The following is a 20843-nucleotide window of genomic DNA, read 5'->3' on the forward strand; positions in this document are numbered from 1 at the left end:
TGCTGTAGATGTCCTTTATGGGTTGACAGATAAATACATGAAAAGATACATATCTCTTTACAAGGACAGAAAACTTAAGTAACAATATAACTTTTACATTACATTTGTCATTTGGCAGACGCTCTTATCCAGAGCGACTTACAGTGAACTAACTACAGGGACAGTCTCTCGGGGTAAAGTGCCTTGCTCAGGGGAACAATGGTGGCAGCCCTGGTATTGAACTCACACTGTGTTCTATTTGGAAGCCTAACCACTACCAATGTATTAACATATCTTATTAACAAGACTAAGTAATAGTTATTTTAATTAGGAAAGTTCCTATCTGAGTGAAATAATCCAAAAGTATCTGAGTGGCCTGCATGATAAAAGATGGTGAAATACTCAAGGCTACGTTCACACTGCTGTCAAAAGTACATTTTTCCCCCGCATATGTAACTTAGATCTGTTTTTTTCAGAAAAGCATGAACAGCACAAATTACATGGAATCTGATCTTTTAAATTCTGATTTGGGGCATTTTCATATGTGATCATAAATCAGATGCTGATCAGATTTTTTGCAATCCAACCGCAATCTGAACACTCATATCGTAATTCACTTTTACGTCACTCTAGATCAGAGGTTTTTAAAGTGTGAAGCAGGCTTTCCCAGGGGGGCTACGAACTGTTTCAGGGGAGGCTCAGTGAATGGAAGTGAAAATAAATGACATTAGTTATTACATTAGTTGAAAGAAGATCACATGGAAGAGCCTAAATGTGTGTAATTTGGTTAAAAAGATAGTTCAATGATACGGTAGTTTTGAATTGTCTTTCCCAATTTCCTCGAGAGGGTGGAGGGGGGGGGCTGCTCTAGATCAACATTTGTTACAATTCTGCGCTGGTGAGAGTCTTGTGGAAAGGCATGTAGTTAACAGCCTTGAAATCCTGACATTTTAGATGAAATCTGTTTCAGGGAAGTCACGACCCCGACTCCACACACACCTCTAGCATAAATGCGAAGGAAAAGTGCTTCAATGCTTCCTTTCATATGTCCTTTAGCATAGGGTACACTGGATCATCCTTTACGAAGGGAAAGGAGATGCTGTCCCACAATTCCTTGCAGCAGCAACAGCTAAAGCGACTGTCCATTATAGTTGATGTGGGTAAATTTGACCATTACAGTCGGACAGCTGATTCTCTGACGGAAAAATCACAGAATAGTCTCTTCCCTCCTCCACTCCAAGGCCTCCCCTGCAACTTTTATCGCTCCACTTTGGTGCTGGTGACTCTCGGTCATGGCCACCACTTTCTGCTCCAGCCTCCACACCTGCTCCCGGTACTTCCTGCGTATCTGCCGGTACGAACTCAAGGCTTTACTGGAATAGAAGTTGTACATGCAGAAAGATGATCATTTTGATTTAGATCATTTAAATATTTCATGTCCAAAAAGGAGTAGGAAGAAGTGAATACTTATCAAGTCGTACCATTTAAAAGAATATTTAGAATAAACTTAATGTTAAACATAAATATTCTAGCTTTCCATCTCAGTGTTCAACATACACACCTTGATCAAATCAAATGAAAATGAAGCATTCAAAACAAAGCAAGAACAATTCAATCAGAATAATACAACCTACATATCCTGTTTCCTGTCTTACTCATAGACTGTATAAAATACTTACTAAGTCTTACTAAGCCAGTTCCTCTATCCGATTATCCATCTCATAGCCATTCAATATGTTGTTTTTAATAACTTGTTTAAACTTGTTGAATGTTCTTCATGTTTTCTCCTCTACATAAAAATCTGCAGTTTATTAAATACTTTTCTTGTGATACTTACCTGTGAGCTTGTGTGAGCCGAGCAGTCTGCTCTCCATTGTCCCTCCTGTGCGAGTGGCTGTCTGACAGAGCTGAGTTTAGTGAGTCTTGGACTAAAGCCAGTCTCTTCTTCAGGGCTTGTTCCCTGAAAACAAAAGTAATATCAGATCAAAGAAAAGGGAGAACATCATGTCAGCCTGTTCATTTTGCTTAAGGCACTAAAGATCCTTACGGTACATAAACCATTTATAAAACCTATCTAAAGAATCATAAATGTCTTTATGATGAGTCTGCGACTTAAGAGCGAATGTGATTAAGTGTGTGATGAGTGCAAACAGCAGAGCTATGTTTAGAAGTATTGCACTCCTCGAGGTCAGAAGAGAAAAAGGATGCTCTCTGAAGCACCTGATGGAGAGAACAAGAAACCCTTTATGTACAAAGTCTGCATTTCCTGCTGATAGTGTTCCTAAGCAACAGATAAAGCCAGGCAACAGATGTCTGAAGGATTAATTTTCTACACTGATTCATCAGGTTCCTTTAAAAATAAATACATCTGGGAAAACCCAGATTTCACCACATTACAGTCAATCATTTACAAGGTTTCCTTTAATATATATATAATATTTAATATATAAATGTATTTTATATGTGCTATTACTGATAGTATTTATATTTGCAGTGTTAGTACTTTAATCATTGGACTGCAGTACGCAGAGCAATGACAGATGCCTCACCTTTGCAGGACGGCCTGCAGCTCTTTCAGAATGGGTCTGGTTCGAGGATCAGCGATGTCCCCATCATTACCTGGGTTAGCTGCATTTTCACAGAGCCTCTGAAACATAATATTCAATTAGGATTATCTTTAAAGCTCAAACCCCGCTTCCCATTCAATGATATATTAATGAACATGCGTACACATTTATCTAAAGCCGTGTCACAGTGTTGTGAGCAGTTCAACCAAATAAGGATTTTTCCCCTCAAAAATTGTTTAATTTTAATGGGTTTTAGAGGCCTGGAGGGGTCAACGTATCCAATATGTTACAAAAGAAAATCTTCTTTGGAGCAGAAATGTGTTTTTCTTATTTCCCATTTTGTTAATCACCTTGTGGCCATTATGATTTATCTTTGTGGGGACCTGACCTGTTGGAAAATAACAGATGTTTTATGCTGCAATCAGAAGCCATTGTCATTCTGGCTGAAATTGTTAACAGGAAGTCTGTTGTATAAATTATTGAGTCTGACCATATGCATCTAGAAAAGCTTTGCTCTTTTAAACCATTAAAGAAATATTGAGGAAGAAAAGACACCAGTTTTAGAGAGACATTTTAACTCTCTATTGTTTCTGATGCTCTGCGTCTACAGTAATAGACAGAAAGCTTCAATCTTAAGTAGCTGTTCAGCTCTTTCTCATTTGACAATGACAGAGGTGTGTGGTGATGCGCTATGAATCTGTGCTGCGGCGCCAGGACAGCCCAGCAGAAGACCTTGTGGAACCAAAATATCCCTCTTGGCCTGGAGGGATTCTGCTTTGGTAGATGTGTGATTTCCCATGTGGGACACCCAGATTTGAATCGGGTCTGTCACAGTAGACCAACGTCCTGCTCCCTCTTGCTCATTTCACCTTGACTTTGTATTATTTGAAAAAAAGATTAAAGTCTCTGTTACTGCTATAGGAGTCTGTACTACCTGTTGTTCAGTCTTACGATCCTCCATCTCATCTCTGAGGCTTTCTGGGACGAAAGCTCCAGCTGCTTCCTGGGCCTTCTGGGCCATTAAACCCCACTCCAGACACCTCAGCTCTTTCTCCTTGAGGCGGATTAGTGCTCGCAGATCTGACATCTCCTCCTGAAGAAGTTAATCATGGTATACAAAGAGATTATCGCAGATACAGCATAAGAAAAGCTGTGTGTGTAGTAGTGGCAGAATAACATGAGGTAGATGTTTTATCACCTTCACTTTTGAGGCTGTTGGGGGAGGTCAAAGCCCCAATGTGTAGAATATTTTCAGGATTTCTGTATTGCTCGTCCTAAGATTGTAATAACGTGTAAATTCATGGTAATCTGTCATATCCCAGGTCCCGTGCTGGAATCAAACTGTGGAAGTTGGGATATGTTGTATGTGCCATGACAGTTAGACTATCAGGATGCCCACACTTTTAAAACAATTTAAATCAACAAGATCCATCCATCCATCCATTGTCTACCGCTTATCCGGGGTCGGGTCGCGGGGGCAGCAGCTCAAGTAAGGAACCCCAAACTTCCCTTTTCCGGGCCACATCCGCCAGCTCTGACTGGGGGATCCCAAGGCGTTCCCAGGCCAGTGAGGAGATATAATCTCTCCACCGAGTCCTGGGTCTTCCCCGGGGTCTCCTCCCAGTTGGACGTGCCTGGAACACCTCCCTAGGGAGGCGCCCAGGTGGCATCCTTACTAGATGCCTGAACCACCTCAACTGGCCTCCTTTCAACGCAAAGGAGCAGCGGCTCTACTCTGAGTCTCTCACGGATGGCTGAACTTCTCACCCTATCTCTAAGGGAGACACCAGTCACCCGTCTGAGAAAACCCATTTTGGCCGCTTGAACCCGTGATCTCGTTCTTTCGGTCATGACCCAGCCTTCATGACCATAGGTGAGGGTAGGAACGAAGATCAACCGGTAGATCGAGAGCTTTGCTCAGCTCTCTTTTTGTCACAACGGTGCGGTAAAGCAACTGCAGTACCGCCCCCGCTGCTCCGATTCTCCGGCCAATCTCTCGCTCCATCGTCCCCTCACTCGCGAACAAGACCCTGAGGTACTTGAACTCCTTTGCTTGGGGTAAGGGCTAATTCCCTACCCGGAGTAGGCAATCCACCGGTTTCCTGCTGAGAGCCATGACCTCAGATTTTGAGGTGCTGATCCTCATCCCAACCGCTTCACACTCGGCTGCGAACCGATCCAGTGACTGTTGAAAGTCACAGACCGATGATGCCATAAGGACCACATCATCTGCAAAGAGCAGCGATGAGATCCTCAGGCCACCGAACTGCAACCCCTCTCCTCCACGACTACGCCTCGATATCCTGTCCATGAAAATCGAGTCCGACTTACTGCCGAGTATCCGGACACAACTCTTGTCTTGGGCGTACAAGGATTGGATGGCCCTCAGAAGTGACCCCCTCACCCCATACTCCCGCAGCACCTCCCACAGTATCACCCGGGGAACCGGTCATACGCCTTCTCCAGATCCACCAAACACATGTAGACCGAATGGGCGTACTCCCAGGCCCCCTCCAGGATCCTTGCGAGCGTGAAGAGTTGGTCCGTTGTTCCACAACCAGGACGGAATCTGCATTGGTCCTCTTCAATCAGAGGTTCGACTATCGGCCGAACCCTCCTTTCCAGTACCTTGGAGTAGACTTTACCAGGGAGGCTGAGAAATGTGATACCCCTGTAGTTGGCACACACTCTCTGGTCCCCCTTTTTGAATAGGGGAACTACCACCCCGGTCTGCCACCCCCTAGCACTGTCCCAGACTTCCACGCAATGTTGACGAGGCGTGTCAACCAAGACAGCCCCTCAACAGCCAAAGCCTTCAGCATTTCTGGACGGATCTCATCAACCCCTGCGGCTTTGCCACTGTGGAGTTGTTTGACTACCTCGGTGACTTCCATCAGGGAAATTGACGATGATCCCCCATCAGCTTCCAGCTCTGCCTCTACCATAGAGGACGTGTCAGTCGGATTCAGGAGTTCCTCAAAGTGGTCCTTCCACCGCCCGATAACCTTCTCAGTCGAAGTCAGCAGGGTCCCACCCTTGCTGTACACAGCTTGGATGGTTCCCCGCTTCCCCTTCCTGAGGTGCCGGATGGTTGTCCAGAAGCACCTTGGTGCCGACCGAAAGTCCTTCTCCATAGCTTCTCCGAACTTCTCCCACACCCGCTGCTTTGCCTCTACCCTGCAACTGTTTCTGGAGTCCTCCCGGATAACATAACCCGTAAGGACTCCTTCTTCAGTCGGACGGCTTCCCTGACCACCGGGGTCCACCACGGTGTTCGAGGGTTACCGCCCCTTGAGGCACCTAAGACCTTGAGACCACAGCTCATCACTGCAGCTTCAGCAATAGAGGTTTTGAACATCGCCCACTCAGGTTCAATGCCCCCAACCTCCACAGGGATGTCTGAAAAGCTCCGCCGGAGATGTGAGTTGAAGATCTCCAGGACAGGGGCTTTCTCCAGACGTTCCCAGTTCACCCTGCACTACCCGTTTGGGCTTACCAGGTCTATCCAGAGTCTTCCCCTACCCCTTGATCCAACTCACCACCAGATGGTGATCAGTTGACAGCTCCGCCCCTCTCTTCACCCCAGTGTCCAAAACATGTGGCCTCAGATGATACGATCAAATGACTAGCACAGACGTCCAGCAACAAACGACCGTTCAGGTTTAGATCAGGGAGGCCGTTCCTCACAATCACGCCTCTCCAGGTGCCTCCATCGTTTCCCACGTGTGCGTTGAAGTCTCCCAGCAAAACTACGGAGTCCCCGACTGGAGCCCCTGAAGGGCTCCATTCAGGATCTCCAAGAAGGCTGAATAGGCGAACTGCGGTTTGGGGCATAGGCACAAACAACAGTCAGAGTTTTCCCCGCCATAACCCGAAGGCATAGGGAGGCGACCCTCTCGTCCACCGGGGTGAACTCCAACGTAGCGGCGCTCAGCCGGGGACTTGTGAGTATCCCCACACCCGCCCGACGCCTCACACCTTGGGCAACTCCGGAGAAGAATAGAGTCCAACCCCTATCCAGGAGTACGGTTCCAGAGGCAAGACTGGTAGCGCTCCACCTCCCACACTATTTCCGGCTCCTTCCCCCACAGAGAGGTGCCCGGGTCTGATCCGTCGAGGTCCCTGACTATCACTACCACCAGTGTGACCGCGCACCCGACCCCATCGGTTTTCCCCATGAGTGGTGGGCCCACAGGATGGATGGATGGGAGGCACCACATAGCTTCTTCGGGCTGTGCCCGACTGGGCTCCGTGGCAAACCCGGCCACCAGGCGTTCGCTGTTGGGCCCTCCCTCTGGGCCCCGGGCTTCCTCTGGGCAGGGTCTCTCCTTTCCTTTCCCTCTGTTTCATGAGGTCGTTGTTGAACCATTCTTAGTCTGGCCCCTCGCCTGAGACCAATTTGCCTTGTGAGACCATACCAGGAGCACTAGGCTCCAGACAACACAGCTCTCAGGTTCATAGGGACACACAAACCTCTCCACCACGATAAGGTGATGGTTCCCAGAGAGGTAAACCAACAAGATAAAACATGTTAATTAGAGACTTTTAGAGGTGATGGTAGGTGGATTTTGTTACATTTAGACAGAGCAAGGCTAGTTTCTCCCTTGTTCTGGTCTTTGTGTTCAAAATGTCAAACATCTTTACAAGTCTCAGGCCTCTCAATGCTCGCTCACCTCACTAGCTATATAAGATGGAGATCTGCCAGCAACGTATCACACACATACTGTATGCACACTTCGAACACTATGTTTTGACATTGTGAGCTAAGTGTAGTATTATACAAAATATAGATTTTGCCTCGAAGATTTCAAAACAGCATTAGACATTAAGACAAAGGCCACTTTTATGTCATGATCTATTTGCATGGAAGGTTTTGGCTGCTTTTTTTCATGTTCAGGATCTTGATTTTTAAACTGTAAATTAGGACACACAGTTCTTACCCTGACAGAGATGAGTTGGTAAAAGGAAGCCTTCTCTTTCTTGGTATCAGGAGGTTTGGCGTTATCTTTAGTCACTTGTCCTCCTCTTGATCTAGCCGGGTGACCAGTTTCGTGGCTCATTTTGCCCTCAACTCCTGGGCTCGGCTTAGGAAGACAAATGGCAGCCCGGTCCCTCTTCAGGCGCTCAATTTGCTGAAGGAGAACAGCCTCTCGCTCCACCAGCTCAGGTGTCCTGTGGGGTTACAAGTAGTGAGTGACCTGACAAAAATGTGACATTTTTTTAATTCAAAGATTTTTCATTGTTGTCAAACTTCATTGAGGCATACTTGATAGCTTTTGAAAGATGTAGTTAATAGCATGTAGGTATTTGGTGGTGAGACAGAATGATATATGCAATATTTAAAAAAATGTTATCCTTTCTTTTTGTGATTTCGGTCTGTCAACATTGACACGCATTTTCCTTTCTATCCATTCCTATTGCTGTGCTTGAATGCACAAAGAGCACTTTAAAACGTCACCTCTGCCCTGTGTGACTCTGTGTTTCCGTCTCCTCTGGGACTCCTGCTGTTGAGAAGGAGGTGGACAGCTCTTCAGGTCCCATTTCCGTGAGCTGAGCTGGACTTTCAGGCTGCTGCCTGTCACTGACCGACTCTGATAAGATACAAAAACTGTGAGCCTGTGTGTGTGTGTGTGTGTGTGTGTGTGTGTGTGTGTGTGTGTGTGTCTGTGTGTGTGTGTGTGTGTGTGTGTGTGTGTGTGTGTGTGTGTGTGTGTGTGTGTGAATGACATGCATACCTACTGTGTATATAAGTGAATGTGTGCACTGAGTTGTAAGCAGTACTAAAACATGGTATTCAAACACCTGCTGAGTCTGTCTGCAGAGGAATGCTTTGCTGCTTCTTGGCGTCATAAAGTGACAGCAGCTCGCTGTAGGCCTCCTCACACTCCTCACTGTCAATCACAACCACAAAAATAAAATACCACCTCACAACATACTGCAAGAACCTAGACTAATACTGTTAGATTGCGGACCTGCGCACATTAATACTAGGATGGGTTAAATGCAGAGTCTAAATTTCACTGTGTGTGCTGTGCTGTGTACATGTGTGTAACTATTAAAAGAGGATTCAAATCCTCAATTTCTATTGAATTATTTTTAATGTCCTTGAATGGCCTTTGTACTTGTGTGTCAGGTGTGTTTTATGTGTGTACCAGTATCTGAGAGCCATCTGTAGGGCAGAGCAGTCCGCCTCCAGTCTGTTTAGTGTAATACTGATCTGCTCTGACTCTCCCTTCCTTTGCTCCAGAGCTGCAGTCAGACGTTCATTTCTGGCCCTCAGCCTCTCAATGCACCTGTAATAAAGAGGGAGAGGGTTAGAAGTTATTGAAATACTTCACCCACAAAATGATCATTTGTATATCAATTACTCATGTTACATTGAATTCTTGAAGAAATCTTTGTTTTTCTAGTATGCCTCCACAGTGAAAGAAGAATCCAAAAATGGAGAAAGGTTTTTATAAATTGATGTAAATGGGGGCCGCGTTTAGAAACAGCCAAACTAAAAACATCTATTTACAAACTCTCACACAACTCGTGCAGTATAATCCAAGTTTTCCATTCACCAAGGATGCATGCGAGAAAAACAACTTTGTTCTTCACAGGCGAGTAATTGATGACAAATTATCATTAGATTTTTTGCCATTTATCCATAATATAAATCTTTGATAAATGGCAATCTATGTTAGCTAGTTAGTCCAGGTGACATTCACTTGCACTAATTAGCTAACCTTAATGACTTATTCAGTCAAGCCTTATATGCTCAGCCAGAATAACTGTTGTCTGTATCTGCATAATTCACAATCCTGTTCACATGCTTTACACAGTAAGTGTGTGTGTCTGCACCTTTGTCTTGGTATAAATGGAAGAAAAACAGTCAATATACCAATATAAAATCAATATACCTGTTTAGTAACTCAGGTTTGTTTTTCAGTTATATGAATACAGTTTATACAGAGTGAGTTATGCATGACAAATGATCTTTACTCACATGTATACAGACAGTAACAGAGAAACAAACATACACTGCCATTATTGTTTGACTTGTATACAATGTTTGATGCCTGACAAAGGTTACTGGACAAAAACATATTCAATAAATGTCAAGTGTCGACAGTGTGCTGTGGTTGATTTTTGTTATTGTGAGACGTCCTCACCTGTTCAGTCGTTCTGTCTCAGACTCCAGGCTGATCGGACTAGGACAAGGACTGCATGAGTTAACAGAGCCCGCTGGAGAACCATCCCCACCCACAGACAGAGGTGTTACAGCTCTGGATGTTCTTCTGTGGAGTAGTGGTGAACCAGGGAAGGGAGGAGAGGCCCAGTCTGGACTAAGAGTTCCTGCAGTGGGCCGACAGGAAGGAGAGCGACAGCCTGACCTCCAGGCCTTATGGAGACCAACCAGCTGAAAGACAAGAGAAGGGGTGCTACATTTATTTTTATCTTTTTGATCTTAGATTGGTATTTATGTACCAACACTTCCTAAATAAATGTATGCTTTTTTATATTTCTCCTTACCCCTGTCTCAGACAAAACCCTCTCTTCTACCTTGTTCTTCTCCTCCTCCATCTGGCTGATGGTGCTTTGTGCTCTCTCCAGCTCCTCCTGGTGACTCTGAAAGCTGCTCACGAGAGCAGAGTCTCGCTTCTCCAGATCCAGGAAGTCCTCCTGATACTGGTCCTTTGGCAGGCCTGGTGGGCATGAAATCCCAAACTCTATTTCCATCTCCTCCAATATCTGTAACCACCACAGAGCCCAAATTAATAAAGAGACTAAAGATGAACAATTATATTTTTTTCCGTTTAATTGATCTATTAAAAATGTGTATTTATATTTTTTTATTTATAGTATTTTTTTTCAGAGAGCAGCTCTTATTGATTTTGGGAAATGTGCCAGTACATTTGCAGCTTTACTAACACAAATTCAAATATATCTCAGAATATTGAGAGTTTGTGACAGTTTTGATACCTGAGTGGCCTGAACCCAGCTCTCCTGGGCTGCTCTCAGGTGCTCTCTGTGCTTGTTCTGGTCAGAAGCTGTGATGGGGGCGGCCCAGGACCTTTTACAGCTGATGGAGTCCTCGACTGATGTTAAAACCTCCTCAAGTTTAGTCCACACTACACCACCGCCCCCTAGTGGATGAAAAGCAGAGGTGCAATTAATCAATTTTAAATATGTCAATTTTAATATTGACATATTTCTAAGACGTAATCAAAAATGTAATCAAGTAATACTTGACAATGTAACAATAATCAAAATGTGAGTTTTTTCAAATGTACTCTAGGCTGATTATAGTAATTACATTTTTGTAATCTGATTACGTAATCCGATTTCATGTAACCCGTTACTACCCAACTCTGTCTACATGCAGTAGAGATGCAAAGCATCCAAAAGATGTGTTTGACCGATTAGAAACACAGTTATGTTAGCTGTGGCGGTGCCAACCTCGGACAGTCAGTGGAGGTTTAGATGTGGCAGTAGAGGCAGTGTTCCTCTCTGGGCTGCTTCTGACCAGCCTGTGGGACAGGAGGTCTGGAACCAGAGGCCTGGATGGTCTCGGTGGTCTCAGGTCTCCTGGTTCACTGCAGAACACCAGCAGCATTAACATTTTCACTAGTAAATACCAATATGTCTACTGTGAGACAAGTGATGAGCAGACCACTATATCCTTTACTGATGAGAAAACATGCAAGAACAAATATAATATAGAACAATATAGAACAATATTGTGGCTCATATCAGTGTCAACATTTTTATAAATCATATATCTAATTACTTTCTTCCCTAATGTTACCTTGGTGCCTTTAATGACCCCATCTTCTTGTTCAATTCAGCAATGATGCTGAGCAGCGTGCCCACTTCAGCCTCACACTGAGCCAGTTCTGCTGGTGAAGGCTCCAGGTTTGTTGTGGGGTCAGAGCCCTCAGGGTCAAGGGTCATATGGTCGTTCAGGGTCATCACCTCGCTGTCACACCCTGACCCAGCATCCAGGCTGTCACATCGGACCAAGCAGGAATCCTACAGACACATGAAGTTGTATTTGGTTTGTAAGAAAATAACATGCCTTATTTAAATTGTTATTTTTACTTTTACTTTTTACTGACATTAGCAAATGTCTTCCTTTTTTCAGCAGTTCTACTAATATATGTGTACCAATATAATACACATAATGTATCTCCTTACATGGATTGAATAAAAGTCAAAGTTGTTTGAGTTTGCAGAATTGGTTGCAAAATTATTGTTTTGGATATTTGAGGTAAAGAATATTGGTTATATATATAATACTGGCTGCCTGTAAATAATCCTCCTCCATTGAAGAGTGGCTCATAATTAAGCTTAGCAAAATAATGTGTTATGCTCTTGAACCAGACATTGTTGCTGCACTGTTTAGCGGCTATTGTTTTGACCAGCGGAAAAGGAGGAAACTAGAACATCCTGAGATCCAACTTCCTGCCTAGCAAATATTTGTGGACCAAACCATCTTTTGTTTTGCACAAAGAATGTCGGCTAAATTAAATTAGTACAAATTGTTTCTCTTTTATTCTGCTATAAAGTCGATATGATGCCTATAAATATGCCAAAATTCTACAATTTGCAACATCTATCTTTTGAATTTAACACATATTGTGCAGGCGATAGTTGTTAACACACTTTAAATTCCTTATCCAGCCAGTAATACATCCACTATACCCAAGCATGCACTGGGCAAAAAGCAAAGCTTGGATAGAGAAACACTCACGTTTACAAATTCTGGCAATTTAGAGGCTCAAATTCACCGGAGTATTTGAATGTGGGAAGGATATCACTTATATAATGTATATGTATAATACATTGATGGCACTCAGTCAGCAATATTAAACATTCTGCTCCTAATTTACAATAGTCAATGGTCAAAGGCTAATGCGAGCTGCTGTAACTATTCAGTTAGTAGATCTTGTTTAAAGACAAAGTGCATCATCTTAGCAAGCCGCTTCACAGATGACGAGTTTAAAGTTCTCTACAGTTTTCTGTCAAATTTACCCAGTAAACATAAGTGACCTATGTTCGAGACAAACACTGCATAACTTCATCATAACTTACCTCCATACTTCTTGATCCTGATGTCTGCAGCAGTGAATGTGTTCCTGTTGAGACTGTTCACTGCCTTCAAATAAACATTTGACAAAATGAGAGGATGTTTTCTTCAGTCCTTTTTTTTGCGTTATTTCCTTATAGTTAGTCAGTCACTGCTGCAGTTGGCTCTTTGCATGTCTGCGTAAGTGAGGTAAGTGGAAACCACTCAGAAAGTCATCCCCACCCATTCCCCGTCACTGTGTGTCCTTTCCTGTTTTGCCCACATTTAGCTTCAATGCCTTTTTATAGTATGTCTGGATGCATGCTGTAGCTGCTCTGCAAATTGAATTACAGAACTATGCTGTTATGTAATTTAAAAAATGCATAAATATAAAATCAATTTGGACCAGGACACGGATTTAAGAGACATATTAAATGGTGTGTTTTTTCTATCTGTGCAGCAAAGACAGTTTCTGCTGTAACTGATAGTATTGAGCCAGATTCTGCAGAATGGTGCCAACAGGTCAGCAACTAAAAACAAACAAAATAAATTATACAAGATCATATATTCAGCACCAGTTTGCTTTTAATTTAGGGACTTATTTTAAATCTAGTAATACTTTAATAGTAATAATAATATTTTATATTTGTTCAGCCTGGTGAGTATTTGTGCATCAGGCAATACAGTGGAATACAAGATGTGCAAAATGAATCATTTTCAGATTTTACTAAATGAATTCATTTTTTTACAATTTAAATGATCACTATAGTATCCATTAGGAACAGAGGAGGAGAAGCGACAGAAAAGCATAACCTTCTCGTTAAACTTCATTACCCAAAATGCACTTACACTTCCCAGTTCCGGATTTGATCATTTCCGGTAAGGAAGTTGTCCGATCAAAACAAATGTTAGCTCGTCGTTGAAATATTTTACAACTTTCAATGACTTTCACTCTATTTGAATATTAAAAGTGTCACAGCTACTTATCACGTAAGTCTACTTGATTATATTAACATAAAACATTTCATACGTCTCGACTCGTCTGCTTTGCACTAATTTCTCTTGCAGCTAATGCTAACAGCTCACATTGCTATTGCGCTGTCATCAGACATCACCTGTGTTAGCTGGGGGACTCGCTGTCCGGCTTTCTGGACGCATTGATTGATGCTTTTCTGACTAAACTATCCATCATGTAAAGCTGAAACACTTCCGTTGTTGTTATTCCTGTTAGCTACAATGTTGCATTAACGCACATCTGGACCATCATCTCTGTACATAATTGCACATATTCTCCATACATTATACTGTAAACCTTTGCACATTATTGGACAATATTTGACACATTCCTTCTCAAAACTGTACAGCTCTTTATTTTCAAAACAGATACATTGAACATATTTTTCACTTTTTCTATTTTATTTGTGTGTAACTTGACTGTTCCAATACTTGTCTTTTATTTACTCTAACTATGTTTATTGTTATGCACCAAACACCAATGCAAATTCTTTGTATGTAATACCTACTCAATAAACCAAATTATGATTCAAAGGAATTGGGGTTACAGATGTGATTATACTTTCTTTATTTTTAAATTGGTGCAATTACTACAATTACAACATTTTAAAGAGATGTAAGGCAATTGGTGCAATAAAGCATTACTAGAAGACAAAGGACAATGGGACAGTGTTAAAACATACAGGCATTACAACATTAGGACACGTACAGTACAACAGTTTATATTGAACTGGGTGGTTGAGTTTGGCTAATGTTTGGAATTGTTTGGCATATAAGATTAGGTAAGATAACAGTTTCTTCTTCATGACTAAACTAACTTGCCATCCAACTGATCGTCTTCACTTCCGTAGCAACCTCCATGGAGACGCCAGAGCCGGGCCCAGCAGATGGAGAGGAGCATGTTGTGGAGTTGCGACCTCGGACACGCTCCAACCCTGAAGGTGCTGAGGACCGTCGCAGCAGCACGGGCAGCCTCGGAGGAAACAGTAACCCCAACATATCTCAGCCCGCTGTGGGGAGTCGTGTTGAGGGCGAGGGCGAGGCTTCAACCATTGACATTCCTCCCAGTTCCACCACCACGACCGTCTCGACAGCTGCAGCTCAGACTCCAGCCCCTGTTGCAGTAGCAGCAGCTGCAGCCAGTGCAGCAGCAGCAGCAGCTGCAGCAACAGCAGCAACAGCAGCAGCAGCAACAGCTGCAGCCACTGCCACAGTGCCACTATCCACTGCTGCGGTTGCAGCTAAAGAGAGGCCAAAGCCCACACAGCAGCAGCCCACATTGACAACCCCCATCCCTCCACCAGCAGAGTACCAGCTCAAAGTTCCCCGTGTCAACTGTCCAGAGAAAGTGGTAGGCCCACATTACAGTTTAGATTTATGTTTCACATGAAAATCAAACCTTACTTTCAAGTTTCACTTTAAAGGGATAGTTTTGGAGTGGGGTTGTATGAGGTACTTATCCATTGTCAGTGTAGTGCAGGCTATTGGCAAGAATCTGGCGATGCAATACATATATGATACAGAGATTATAATTGAATATACTGAAATACTGTAAGCAAGGCGATATGTTGTGATTTAAATAGAAATTAATAGAAACTAACCCTTTAAAACACCAAATACTAGCGGCAGACCAGCAACTTCCATGTTCTGCAAGTTAAAATGACTGTTTTTGTCAAAGGAGTCTGGTGGCTTTGAAGAGAGACTAGATAACGGCTTCAGTTTCTCATTTGAAAGGGCTGTCTGACAGCAAGGTAAAGCGAAGAAAATATTCTTCTTATAGTTTACACTTAAACTTATATTGATTTTTTTAGGTGGCTAAAATACATTTGCCTGCTGCCTCAGTACACAGACGTACATTGTTTAGCTTCCGTGCTGGTACTCCTGTCTGTTTCTCCAAACTGCCATCTACTGTAGGTAATAAACTGACTGGATAATAATAATAATAATAATAATAATAATAATAATAATAATAAGCTATATTTTTATAGCACCTTTCATACAAGAATTGCAGCCCAAAGTGCTTCACAGCAAAAACATAACAATTAGTACAAGGACAGAATAAGAGCATTTACAGTACAATAATCACAGTGTTGATGTAAATGAGTCTGAAGTACCATTATAAAAATAGCCGAATTAAAATAGTCTAAAATAGCTTGGTTAAAGCCCGCTTCATAAACAAACCCTTGTTTGTTAAGTGTAATGAAACCTATCGGTTAAAGCCAGTTTTTCTCCAATATATTCTTTAATCTTTCACTTTTCCACTAATTGTGTAAAGAACATGTAAACACATTTATCAGAGAAACTTCCTCTTGTTCCCGTGGAAACACAGTCTATTTGATCTCAAGTTTTTCAAAAATACACACTCTGAAAATGTATCCTAGTTACCTTTACACATTCAATGTTAAACCAGTAATAATTCACCATTAAAAGGCTAAAGTAAAGAGATATAAAATATCACCATTAAAAGGCTAAAGTGAAGAGATATAAAATATCACTTTTAAAAGGCTAAAGTAAAGAGATATAAAATATCACCATTAAAAGGCTAAAGTAAAGAGATATAAAATATCACCATTAAAAGGCTAAAGTGAAGAGATATAAAATATCACTTTTAAAAGGCTAAAGTAAAGAGATATAAAATATCACCATTAAAAGGCTAAAGTAAAGAGATATAAAATATCATCATTAAAAGGCTAAAGTGAAGAGATATAAAATATCACTATTAAAAGGCTAAAGTAAAGAGATATAAAATATCACTATTAAAAGGCTAAAGTAAAAAGATATGTCTTCAGTTTACTTTTGAAGATATTGAGCGAGCCTGCCTCCCTAATGTCTGCAGGTAAAGTGTTCTGTAGCTTTGGTGCATAATTGCTAAAGGCTGCATCCCCAGTTTTCTTTTGGATGTTTGTGGGAACATTTAATAAACCAGTAGTGGATGATCGTAATGTTCTTGGGGGCACATAGTTTATTAGAGAGTTGGCAGTGTAACTTGGTGCAGTTCCGTTTAGGGCTTTGTATACAAGAAGGAGGACCTTAAAGTCAATTCTAAAAGTTACTGGAAGCCAGTGTAGAGCGGCTAACACTGGACTGATGTGGTCTCTCCTCTTGGTTCTAGTCAGCAGCCTCGCTGCAGCGTTTTGGATGAGCTGACTTGAAATGCAGTCGAATATCCGCTTAAAGAATGCTGTAGGTATCGGGTCAACACAAGAGGTGGAGGAGTTACATTCCATCACAGTTTTATGAAGCTCAGTTAATGTGATGCAGGTTAATGTTCCCATGGTTACATCACAATGTTTGCAGATGTGTCTGTGTCTGCATCATGAGTGATGCTGGCTCTGATTGAAGTTATTTTATTATTGAGGAACAATGCGAGTTCTTCACACTGATGCAGAGGACTGCGGAGGGGTGGGGGCAGTGTTCAGTAGTTGGTTAATAGTATTCTAGAATTTCCAACATTCTCTGTGATAATCTTAGAAAGGTAATCCTTTCTTGCCAGCTGCATTGCTTTACCATAGGCAGCCATTGATTCTTTGTAGATATCATAGTTAACTGTGAGCTTAGTTTTCCTCCACCTTTGTTCAGCTGCTCTACAAGTCCTCTTAGTCTGAGTAACATTGCTGTTGTTTAACCATGGGGAGATTCTGTCAGTCGATTTCTTTTTGACCTTTAATGGAGCAACAGTATCCAGGGGAGATGACAAGGTGTTGTTTAGATTTTCAACCATGAAATTTAAGGAGCAGTCTGAGCATGGCTCAAATGATCTCATGATGTTAAAGAATGTTTCCTTTGCTGTGTCATCTAGTATTCTTGTTTTGACTACTGTCTCTCTTTTGGTTTTAGTGTGTTACCATGCTGATGAGTGGGTTCACTGATATTTTGTTTTAGATCGTAGCTGTCTAGTAACTTTTCAAGTTCAATAGTCTTGGGATCATTCTTCTTATTTACGTGAATATTTAGGTCATGCAGGATTATTCTTTCACATCTAGTGATGCTGAGTGAAATCAGCTCTGAGAATTCCTGATTCCTCATTCAAACCCATTTCAAAAACATCCAAACTATCCCTTTAAGTCTTATACTGGTGTTGTCTTCCTCATGGCAGATCATCTGCTTGGACCTTTCCGAAGAGATGTCTTTGCCAAAGTTGGAGTCTTTTAACGGGTAAGCTACAGTACAGCAAAGTAAACCTTTATTCCTCAGTGCTCGTATTTCATTGCCATCACTGCCTAACTCATCTTTCCATTTAGGACTAAAACGAATGCCCTGAACATATCCCAGAAGATGATCGAGATGTTTGTCAGAACTAAACACAAGATCGACAAACGCCATGAGTTTGCCCTGGTAGTAGTCAATGATGACGCTCTGTGGGTAAGTATTTTAATCTGTTCCAAATATTACATACCGTATACTAGAATACTGTCTTCTAATATTTGTGTGTATGTGCCTCAGTTGTCAGGCTTCACCTCTGACCCCAGGGAGCTGTGCAGCTGTCTGTATGACCTTGAGACCAATGTGTGCGAGTCCTTCAGTATCCTTTCATTCAAAACAAACAACTCTTAAACAATGAAGATAAATGTGATACATTGGACATTAAATACATTCTAGTTGTTTAATGTTAGCCTTAACAGTCCTCTGTAGACCTTGAAGATCTTCTTAATGTAATGTAAGTTATGTCTGACTATAAATCTTTTTGGTCTCTACATGTAAATACATGAAACGTGACATAGAAGTGTTTTCTGTCATCTCTTCTTCTGTTTTCTTCGTAGTCGTCAGAAGATCGAGCTCCCGTCAATGGACAATGTTCAGACCATCCCTCCTCCATATGTGGTGCGGACTGTGCTCATCTACAGCCGTCATACAGGACAGCTTCAGTTCAACCCTTCAGAGGCTTTTACTGTAAGTATGATGACTGCTGAGACATCCCTCTTATTCCTTTTGAGTACATTTATTTATTTTTAATGTTTAATGATTTTTTCTCTTTTATTATGTTGAAGGTTGTTTTGAGAAGTGCATTTACTTTACATTGAAGTGAAAGTCTTGCTCGTTCTTGTTTCCTGCCACAGAAAATGCTGCAGTCTCCATATTTCTTCTTTGATGTGGTGTACCTGCACAATGGTGTGGAAGAGCAGGGGGATGAGAGCAGCTGGAGGGTGAGTGAATACACTGATGAAGAGACAATGATCTCTTTTGATTTTGTACCAGAATGCTGAAGTTTTGGCTGAAGTTTGTTTGTAATGTCAGTTTTAAATGTATAGCCCAATATCACAAATCACAAATTTGGCTCAAGGGACTTTCTTTTGGTGTGGTGTATCATCAGTGTGTTTCAGTAGTACAGAATACAGTTTAACATCTGGTATCAGTGCTGTGAGAGAGACCGCCAGAAGGTCACATTGGGAATTTCTTTCCTGAAATTCTTTTGTGAATTACTTTAAGTACTTCTGTCCATCTTACTAAGCCTGCACAGTGTGAAGGGATGTTGTGAGTTTCAACTATGTGGTATGTTTTCTGTTTCCAGGACAACTACACCTCCTTCTGCAACCTGGACTCTAAGGGCATGTGCTATCGCTTCGAGGTTTCCCTGAGTGGACCCGCCATCGAGCTGCACAACTGCATGGCCAAACTTCTGGCTCACCCTTTACAAAGACCTTTCCAGAGTCCACGCCTCTTACAGCCTGCTGGAGGGGGAAGACCCCCAGGACATTGAGGCAACGGTCTAAAACTGGACACACTCACAACGCCCTGTTTCTCTGTGAAATTCGCACACTGTAGTTTATTAGAAAGGGACGGGGATTTTCCAAGTACTACTGAGGTTTTTTCCATTAACTGATTGCTGCAGAGCAATACTTTGTAAGAATATTTGGGAAAACCAGGTGTTTTACAGAAACCAAAGGGCGTCAGCAGATCACGATTAACTCAAACATTGTGTTTCCATAAAAGAATGAATGGGGAAGAAATAAAATGATCCAGTTGTTAGCTATAAAACTGGGCATGATGTCATTAAGTGGCTTTCAGATGGGACACAAGGAGAAGATAAAGAATAAAGAAATGAAGATGGTTAAAGCATTAGGCTTTGTTAAACTCACTCCCTTGCCATTTGTTTTTTTCTTTCAAATCTTCGAGCACACTGATCTGTCTAAGTCTTAAAGGGTGAAATCAGTGCATGTGACAGTTTTTGATAGCTGGCCTTTTGAGACGAACTGTTATATGATGTACTGTATCTTCTGTAATATTGCCTTCCCTTTTTAGTTGTTAATTTCCACCTTTTGTTGCCTGTCTTAATGTATTTTCTATTTTATAAGGGGTTGTTTTTAATCTTTAGCTGATATGTCACGGACAATGAAAGAATGTACAGTAACGTAGAAGCGGCCCCTCTTTTGCCAATGATCTCTGTGGCATTGATAGATTGATTGTGAAAAAGGCCCCTCGTACTGCCAGTCTAGCTGCACTTGAAGCACATTGTTCGGATCAACTTTTTGAAGTCGTTTCTGAATATAAAAAAAAAAAGCATGATCACATTTTTCATTTTCATATGTGCTTTCTATGTTTTTGTCAGGAGATGGCAGCAAAGTCCCTCCAGAGATCAGAACCAATTTAAAAGCTGCTGTGGTTCATGAGGGTAGAGAGAAGTCACATTTGTTTTATAGTCACTACATCCAGGTGTCAGCTTTGATACATTTGTTTCTGCTTTGATCAGTCAAAGTCATCATTCTGTCTGTTTTGCTAAACTTTAATGCGTTAAATCTCCATATATCTTCACTGTCGAGCTTCGTCATCTGTGTCTAATTTCTGAATCTACAGACCTGTGTGATTAAGCAGCTTCTGTTGAAAACCTTATCTGTTATCCACCTATAGCTTGAATATTACTTCAGTGGTAAATATATATTTTCTTGTTACCCTACATGTGTCTGGTCAGTTCACTAAAGAGGTCAGTCTTCAACAGTTTGGTTTCCTGTTTTTGTTCAGAAGTTTATCCAATGTCTGCCCTGGCTCCTGATAGTTACTCATTTTCTGTCACTCCAATATAAATTAGTTTTTTTTTTCCGGTGAAGACAGGTTGTCAGGGAGACAATGGGGAGCAGGAAAACCCCAGCTCAGAGGACCTTTCCCCTTTCCCACACATCCCCAGAAGAGCCGGCTGTTCCTCACGTCATCACCACTGAACAGCGTGGGGGGGATCCAGTGTGTCTGCACTGCAGGGAGAATTTGTTATTCCCTCATGCCTGAAGAATGACAGGTCC

At 42.0% G+C, this 20843-nt stretch overlaps 2 protein-coding genes across 3 annotated transcripts; one reads left to right on the top strand and one right to left on the bottom strand.

Annotated features, from left to right (window-relative positions):
- Positions 1 to 12784, bottom strand: ushbp1 (Usher syndrome 1C binding protein 1). Of its 2 annotated transcripts, none has more exons than XM_029428812.1 (14): positions 12624 to 12784; positions 11338 to 11561; positions 10989 to 11125; positions 10512 to 10675; positions 10092 to 10280; positions 9701 to 9948; positions 8699 to 8839; positions 8349 to 8437; positions 8005 to 8137; positions 7487 to 7718; positions 3481 to 3639; positions 2529 to 2626; positions 1817 to 1939; positions 1 to 1352 (listed from the first exon to the last, which is right to left on the bottom strand). In XM_029428812.1, the coding sequence occupies exons 1-14, from the start codon at positions 12627 to 12629 to the stop codon at positions 1187 to 1189; spliced, it is 2109 nt and encodes a 702-aa protein (XP_029284672.1). In that variant the 5' UTR covers positions 12630 to 12784; the 3' UTR covers positions 1 to 1186. The 2 variants fall into 2 exon arrangements, with proteins under 2 accessions (XP_029284672.1, XP_029284671.1); XM_029428811.1 differs by having other exon boundaries at positions 10062 to 10280.
- Positions 12785 to 13402: 618 nt separating this feature from the next.
- On the top strand, positions 13403 to 20544 carry babam1 (BRISC and BRCA1 A complex member 1). The gene is given in 10 exon segments (XM_029429304.1): positions 13403 to 13476; positions 14463 to 14962; positions 17708 to 17766; positions 17853 to 17973; positions 18055 to 18133; positions 18244 to 18268; positions 18372 to 18501; positions 18669 to 18755; positions 19121 to 19261; positions 19263 to 20544. Coding segments are annotated over 10 exon segments (1242 nt in total). The 5' UTR covers positions 13403 to 13436; the 3' UTR covers positions 19323 to 20544.
- Positions 20545 to 20843: the final 299 nt, after the last annotated feature.

The sequence above is a fragment of the Cottoperca gobio genome, chromosome 4 (genome assembly GCF_900634415.1).
Source record: "Cottoperca gobio chromosome 4, fCotGob3.1, whole genome shotgun sequence".
In the NCBI taxonomy this organism is placed as follows: domain Eukaryota; kingdom Metazoa; phylum Chordata; class Actinopteri; order Perciformes; family Bovichtidae; genus Cottoperca; species Cottoperca gobio.

Bases quoted from the DNA above. Each gene is read 5' to 3' on its own strand.
- ushbp1 (XM_029428811.1), bottom strand. The intron at 8,438-8,698 runs GTACACACATAA...TGTGATTGACAG, and splicing joins CAGATGGCTCTCAGATACTG to TGAGGAGTGTGAGGAGGCCT. The intron at 2,627-3,480 runs GTAGTACAGACT...ATTATGTTTCAG, and splicing joins ATCGTAAGACTGAACAACAG to AGGCTCTGTGAAAATGCAGC.